Raw genomic sequence first — 7,836 nt, forward strand, 5'->3', positions numbered from 1 at the left:
TTCGTCGATCGTCACTTTTCAACTCTACGGCTTCACATCCAAGGCAGCTGCAGGAGAATGGCGATGTTCGCGACAATGTTCATAATATAGCAGGTGTCCCTTATGAAAATGATTTTCCATTTTCTATACAATTCCAATGGATAATCTATCTCCTCTATCCAGTTCCAAGACACTAGATAGAAAGTTCATTGAGAGTGGATAGGTACTCTATCTGTCATATTCTATAGATTTTCTATAGAAACATCGCAAACATAATTCTTTCCATTCTGAATCTCTTCTGTATACATATAAGCGAGTTCATCAATAAGTCTGGATTTTGGGCCACGGTGCAGTATGATTTCATGCATGTGGTATAATATTGTTAATTACTCAACTTATAATTAAACAGCATAACTATTAATTGTAGTGAGCAGAATTATACTATTTATTAATCAGTATTAGGTATATCCACTATTTTATCAATTAAATAACAGAATTTTTAACTGCGATTAACTATTATGAATTGTTACTATTGTTTATGGAATAAAGCTGGCGATAATAATGATCTGTGTACTTTTTAAATATTTTGTGCAACGAAATAATGTACTCAAATGAACAGTAATGTCGTCATTGTAACAGATATGCAGTTTTCACCCATTGTAGAGCGCATTAATAATGAGTAGGCACCGAGCAGTGCGAATAAAGAAAGAGGAGCGTATATACAAACACTGATGAAATTGATTTTCCAGTTTATATACAGGACCTATAGATTATCTAGCGTGTCAGTGTGAACGTTGTGCATGGGAATTAGACAGAATCTGTATAGGTTTTTTACTGGTAAACTGTATACACTTTCTATACAGTATTCAGGAACTAGAACGTATAGACTTTTTATACAGTCTGTAAATAGCTTATACTAGGCACGGAAATTCCTATTTATCGACATGATGTACTAGTTTTTTTTAGGCATTTGAATAACAAGTAATGCATATTATTTGTGAATGTGTGAACATGCATATAAATGTCGACAGCAATATTGTGACTTGTCACTTCAGGCAACGCGAACATTTATTGTTTGCTTTTTAATATTGCACTTGATACAGTGCTGCTTCTACACTGTCAAAGGCAAGGTGCGTGTACAAAATGGGTAAACCAGTTCTGAAGTAGCAGTTTTGTACCTATCTCAACTGTATTTGCCACGTTTGAACCATGTGTAAGGCATAGATCGTGGCAGCGAATTGTAGAATACGGCGCTCCACACACGCGCAACGTGCAGCACCACATTATTTTGTTGTAGAGATTCTGTTGGTTCAGTTCCAGAGTAATTTAAATAAGAAACACAGTCTTCAATGCAGTAATATATAAACCAGTCGGATGAAATATTTTTTTGTGGCTGTTATTTGCTCCCAAAATAACAATCTATGCGTGCCGCCCTCACCCCTGCGGTCGCATCTCAAGCGCAGACGGCTCCCCATATGGCCAAGCCATTTCGTTGCATGTTGTATTAGTATCTGCTTCTTTGCAAACACGTCACAGGTTTGAGCGTGTGCAAGTATTTCCCTCCTATTTGTGTTTATTTATTGATCTTCTTTTTTTTTAGTGATTTGGAGTGGGAAAGCATTTTTCTGGTGTAGGGGTGAAATTAATAGAACGATCCTGGTTATCGAGATACATGCATCGGCTAGGTGCAAAGCATGCGTAGCAACAAGTTATCGAAGGTCTAAGCTGTATCTAAATGAGACGAGACTCTTCATATTGCTTACGACGTGTTGTCTATTGTCCTGTCTAGTTTCTATGGAAACTGGTCTCCAAATATACATTAGAAATGGATCAGGATTAGATAGAGGCTGTATATAATTCCTTTAGCTATTGCACCTACCCTGTTTACAATTTCTGTCAATTTTCTCCATCCACTTTCTATACGAAGTGGGGGCCATTTATTGAAAGGAACTACATTAAAAGTAGATAAAAGTTGTATATACCTCCAATGGACTTTTAAACCACCCTATCCACAGTTTTCTATATAACTTCTATAGAACCTAGCCTTTATTTTTCATAAGGGGTCCACCATAGCTGGGACGGCTGGTACCAACACCGGGAACTCATTTGGTGACACCACACGAATTCAGAGTTCGACATACTCAAATTTGACAGGCGAGCAGCAGAACAAATCATTAACTGCAGTGTCAACAGAATCCTGATCCGGCGGAGAATACAGTAAACGCTTCGTCCAGACTCGGTACTCTCGTTCCCAGCCCACCGCAAAAAGCCGCACCCTGCGGGGAACTATTTTGAGACGCGTGAGCCAAAAGCCTTCGCTGCTCTGAGGCTGCCGTGCCTGTCGACCAATCAGAGACGATTTATTTTGAAAGTTCGAATCTGAAACGTTTGTATCGCAGAAGTTGATTTTTACGGCTTTATGTTTACACCGTGGATTTTTTCGTGATTTATTTCGAGTAGTTTATTCTCCAAGTTTATTTTGCGAAGTGTAAGCCAGAGTGATCCCCATTCCCCTACACCATGCCGATTGCACATGACGTGGCCGTGCCTCATATGACCGTGATATTTTGCATACTACTAATTAGATGTTTCATTTTAGAAACTTAGGAGGAACTCAAAGAGATACAGATTCCGAACGTGTCGTGATGAGGAAGGGAGTATATGTCGCGACCTCTCATGGAAAACAGCAGTGTCATGTGTTATCTTTTCTGAGAAAATAGAAGATGTGAGGTGGCTCCCTGTGGTCCGCGAGTGCGTCGCACAGTGAGGCATATGCTTTGTCTACACACAGTGAGTGATCAGACTTATATTACGTAGTACGTATGATTTTCAATATGTCGTATGCAGCGTGCGTCTGCGCGCTAGACGCATGACTGTTGCTAGTGTATACATAGATCCGTCTGTCCGCATTGAAGATCACCTGTTCACGGATTTTTTTTTTCGGCTTCTCCATAATCATTTCATCGTGTGTGGTGATTTCAACGCCCATGGTATTGCATGGGGAAGCTCGCACGATGAATAACGGGGCCGGCTGTTACAGCAATGCTTGGATGATTTTGACGCCATCATTTTAAATGATGGCTCTCCGACTTTTTTTCGTGGCGCCTTGTACTCCAGCTGTATTGATGTCACCTTTTGTTCTCCTTCGTTGGCCCGGGAGGTTCACTGGGTAGTAGATATGGACACCATGGGGAGTGACCACATGCCGCTGCTTGTCTGCCACTCTGGGCTGCGAGGCCCTCGTAAGACCAAGAAAGTTACTAACTTGAAGGTTTTTAACACGACAACTGAATATTTATTTCGCTCTGGGACAAGTCTGGACGATATTAACTGTGCTCTGCCGTCCAGCATGCCTACCGCAATCAAGCAGGTCCCCATCCCAGCAACGAATTCAAATGTTGATGTCGAGTTTGAACGCCTAAGGACAATACGACGCCGAGCAGAGCGCCGGTTGCGTCGCCCTGGAAGTCAACAGGATTACCAGGAAGTATGTAGGCTTTTTAGCGTCATCCGAAAACACCTCCAGTGCCTGGGTCGCAAAAGCTGGAAGTCATTCTGTTCCACGCTTTCCCCCAATACACCTACCGGAAGAATGTGGCAGATTGTTAAGACACTTAGTTGCCCCGTTGAGCAAGAGGCTCCCTTCAGGGCTCTCGCGCTTCATTTGAGGATCTCAGAAATTACAGCTGGTGAAGAGTTCTGCTGTCTCCTCACGCGGCCATCTTGTGCCTCTTCAACAAGCAATCGGTTGTTGATGCTCTTAGTGGTGTTGATTTCGGCTGCATGGCTTGTGACCCTGTCATGCACCTGGAGTTTACCATCAACGAGTTGCAGTCGGCAACCTCCCACTCTAGGAAAGGATCCTCACCTGAGGCCGACGGGATTACGTATCAGGCCATAGCCTCCTTAGGGGATGCGTCGCTTGAAAAACTGCTGTGCTTCAATAATGACTCCTGGAGAACTGGTGTCGTGCCTGACGTATAGAAAGCGGCTCGAGTTATCCCAGTTTTGAAGCCAAGGAGGTCGCCAAGGGAGCGGGCTTCATTTCGTCCTATTAGCTCACAAGCTGCTTCGGCAAGGTAATGGAAAGGCTAATATTGGACCGCCTTGACTGGTTTCTGGAGTCCTGGACGCTCCTACACCCGGCGCAGGCAGGTTTCTGAGAGCTCGTTGTACAATGGATTGTGTCTTGAATGTGGTAAACCACGTTGAACATTCTAGATCGGAAGGTCTACTAACCGTGGCGGCATTCCTTGATATTAAGCGAGCCTATGACACTACAAGCCACGTCCATATACTCCATGAGCTTTTCTTCCTGAGCGTTACTGGGCGAGCTCTCAGGTGGATAGCCAACTATCTACGCGGTAGAACTGTCTTTGGCATGATTTCCGATAGTGAAACATCTCATCACAGCACAACAGCAGCTGTCCCACAGGGCGGGGTCTTCAGCCCACTCCTCTTCAATGTCGTGATGGCTGCTCTTCCAGCTCTCTTGCCACAATGGCGTCAACATCAGCTTGTATGCTGACGATATATGCATATGGACACCCGGCAAGCAGTGGCCAGCGCTATAGCGCCACTTACAGTGTGCCCTTGATGTTATTGCTGCTTTCCTAGAAAACAGAGGCATGGACCTCTCTCATGAGAAGACTGTTTTTTTTTTTTTTGCGTTTTAGTCGCCGTCATTTGAACTTTCAGCTTCATATAGGTGGGAATGTCGTGCGGCGTGTTACATACCATAAGTTTCTTGGTGTGGTTCTTGTCCGCTGTCTGTCCTGGAGCGGAGGTTCGCTGTCTGAGAGGTAGAGCTGAGTCTCGGCTGAGTGTCCTGCGATACCTCTGTGGTGACGCTGGGGGCTTTCTACAAGGGCATTGCTTGGTCGACACCGGTCCCTCATACGACAAATGTTGATGTACCATCTTCCAGGGTTGCATAACCTTTGTCCTTCGTCTGAACAAGTGTTGGAAACCGTCCTTGCAAAGAGCATGAAACAGTGCCTTGGTGTCCACAAATCAACACCAACTGCCTCTGTCATGGCTGAAGCCAAGGAGCCTTCGCTGGTCTTTATGCGGACGGCACAGTCTGATGGCCACTAATGAGGCTCTCCACTCGCCACTACAGTCACACATTAGTGCGCGACATTCTTCGGCGACCAGCATCTGGATGCTGCCAAGCTGTTCTCACCGCAGCGTCATTCCAAAGCATAGAAAACTGGTTCTACCGCAGTCCCACCGTGGGCCCTTGAGGCACCACCTGTGCATGTCAATGTCCCTGGCTTGACTTCCAGAAAATCGGCTACAACAATTCGCCAACTCTCTCTGAGCCTGCTTCATCGCGGTGAACGCAGAATTAAAATCTCTACTGATGGCTCATCGACACAGACCGGCTCTACCTCTAGCTGTGCATTCGTAAACCCTGAGCTGTCGATTGAACGAAGCGCTAGGCTGTCGCGCCCGACGTCGGCTGCTGCGTTAGAGCTGCATTCCATTATTATGTCGCTTTCCTGCATTGTGTCGCGTCAACCACCCATTCACTGAACCATACACAGTGACTCCAAAACCGCCCTCCAAGCTCTGCAGTGCACCATGGGCTCGAGCTCCCTCGCTCCACTGCTGTGTGACGTCCTCAGGGAGTATTCGTGTGCTGTCACACAGACACATAACATCACCTTGCACTGGATCCCAGGTCATTGTGGCGTCCCTGGGAATGAGACTGTCGACCTACTTGCGAGACATGCTCATGTGGCAAGTGGCGCACCGGCGCACCCTACGTGATTCACCCAAGCGGACCCGAAGCAAGCAATTGGTACTCTTATGAGACGTCTGTTCAGTGAACGCTGGCGCAGAAGTGTCCCTTCTACGTCGTTCCTGCGCAAGGTGGACCCAGATCTCCGTTTTTATATGCCGTCAGCGCTTCCTCGACCCATCACGTCGTTCATCTACAGGTTTCGCTTCAACGTGCCATACAGTGGACGTGTAGTACTACTGAACACTAACGAGGCCAGTCAACAACATGGTGGTGGAATTGCCAGGTCAGAGCGAGAGCTCGGGGTGACTGATGCAAGGCTATTTATTATTCGCGCCTTGATGTGATGGCCCTGGCAATGCCGCCGCTGGGCCTCCCCCTTAGCCAAGCGCTGGAAGCTGGCGAATGGAAACAAGCTTTTGAGCCCAAGTGACTTGCCGGGGCGGTCTGAGTCGGGGAGACGGTGGGGGAAGAGTAGTTGGAATAGTGAGCGGACAGGGTGCCGTGGAGGGTGAGTCGTGGAGCAGCTCCACAGAGGAGGAGGGTGGCAACGGTGGTACAGCGTCGACGTATGCCGGCTTAAGCCGTTCCAAGGCAACAGTGCCCTCGGGGCCGTTCAGCTGAATGGTGTAAAAGTTGGGTGAACGGCGCAGCACGAAGTGAGGGCCTGTGTAGGGCGGTTGCAGGGGATTCCGTACAGCGTCACAGCGCACAAAGACGTGCGTGCAAGAGGCAAGGTCGGGATGCTGGAAGGCCAAGGGCACACGCGAGGGCCGAGATGTTGCTGGACGAAGGGCGGCCATAGTTCGGCGGAGCCGCGAAACGTAGTCAGCTGGTGAGAGAGCAGTGCTGCCTGGCAACGGGCATATGAGATCTCCGGGGAGGCGTAGGGACGTGCCGTATACCATCTCGGCGACGGCGCAGCCCATGTCAGCTTCGAAGGTGGAACGGATCCCAAGGAGCGCGAGCGGTTTGATCGACTTCTGGCCAGGGTGTTCCAGGAGCAGCACGGAGGGCAACCTTGAGCTGTCGGTGGAAGCGCTCAACGAGGCCGTTTGACGCCGGGTGGTAGGCAATCGTTCGAATCCGCTTGCAGCTCCACTGTGTTGACGAGTCTAGAGAAGAAGGCGGACTCGAACTGGGGACCTCGGTCTGACGTATGATAGAGGGTACGCCGAAGCACGACACCCAGGTGTTCACGAGGGCGGCTGCAACTGTGGATGCAGTGGCGTCGGGTACCGGTACAACCTCAGGTCAACGGGTGAAGCGGTCAATGATGGTGAAGATGTAACGATAGCCGGATGATATTGGGAGTGGTCCCACCAAGTCGATGTGGATATGAGCGAAGCGGCTGTCTGGCGCGGGAAACTGAGAAGGATGAAGGCGGGTGTGCCTGTTAACCTTGGTCCGCTGACACGGAATGCAGGCTTGAACCCAGCGCTTGATGTCCTTGTTCATGAAGGGCCAGACGTAGCGCCGGGAAATGGGTTCTTGAGTCGCGCGTATGCCAGGATGGGATAATGAATGATAGCTCGAGAAGACTTCTCGTCGAAGTTCCGCCGGAACAAATGGGCGTGGTCGACCTTGTGACGTGCCACAAGCGACAGAACGGTGCTACCGGCAGAGGCGGCGGAGCTTTCGAAGCTGGCCCAGGAAACAGGCGGAGCGGGCAGTTCCGAGAAGCCAGAGGAATTGACGACTGCCATGTAAATGCCATGCCGAAATCCAGCCATTTCCTGAGGAAACGCTCCTTGTTTTTCGAGCCACCATGCAAAACCATTCTCAGCATCAGTTTGCCCAGACAGCTTGTCAGGCTCACGGGGCGAAAGTAGGATAGGGCATTTGGGGGTTTGCCTAGTTTCAGGTTTGGAACAACTAAAGCCTCCTTCCAAGTAGATGGTACGGATTCCTGTCGCCAAGACGAATTATAAACATAAAGCAGAGCTAGGAGTGACGGCTCGGCAAGGTTTCGCAGTGCTGCGTAAGTGATTTTATCAGGTCCTGGGGGCGATCGCACATTCACAAGTTTCAACGCAGTCTGCAGCTCAATGATAGTAAACTCGCGGTCCATAACCGTCGGTGGACGGGGCCACACTTGGTGGATGTCTGTC

At 48.5% G+C, this 7,836-nt stretch overlaps 1 protein-coding gene across 1 annotated transcript; it reads right to left on the reverse strand.

The window, feature by feature from the left end:
• Positions 1 to 6,105: 6,105 nt before the first annotated feature.
• Positions 6,106 to 6,654, reverse strand: LOC135400405 (uncharacterized). Its single transcript, XM_064632246.1, has one exon. It carries the CDS (start codon positions 6,652 to 6,654, stop codon positions 6,106 to 6,108), a length of 549 nt encoding a protein of 182 aa, XP_064488316.1.
• Positions 6,655 to 7,836: the final 1,182 nt, after the last annotated feature.

Source organism: Ornithodoros turicata, chromosome 7 (genome assembly GCF_037126465.1).
Source record: "Ornithodoros turicata isolate Travis chromosome 7, ASM3712646v1, whole genome shotgun sequence".
In the NCBI taxonomy this organism is placed as follows: Eukaryota; Metazoa; Arthropoda; class Arachnida; order Ixodida; family Argasidae; genus Ornithodoros; species Ornithodoros turicata.

Bases quoted from the DNA above. Each gene is read 5' to 3' on its own strand.
- LOC135400405 (XM_064632246.1), bottom strand. From the start codon at position 6,654: ATGGGCTGCGCCGTCGCCGAGATGGTATACGGCACGTCCCTACGCCTC.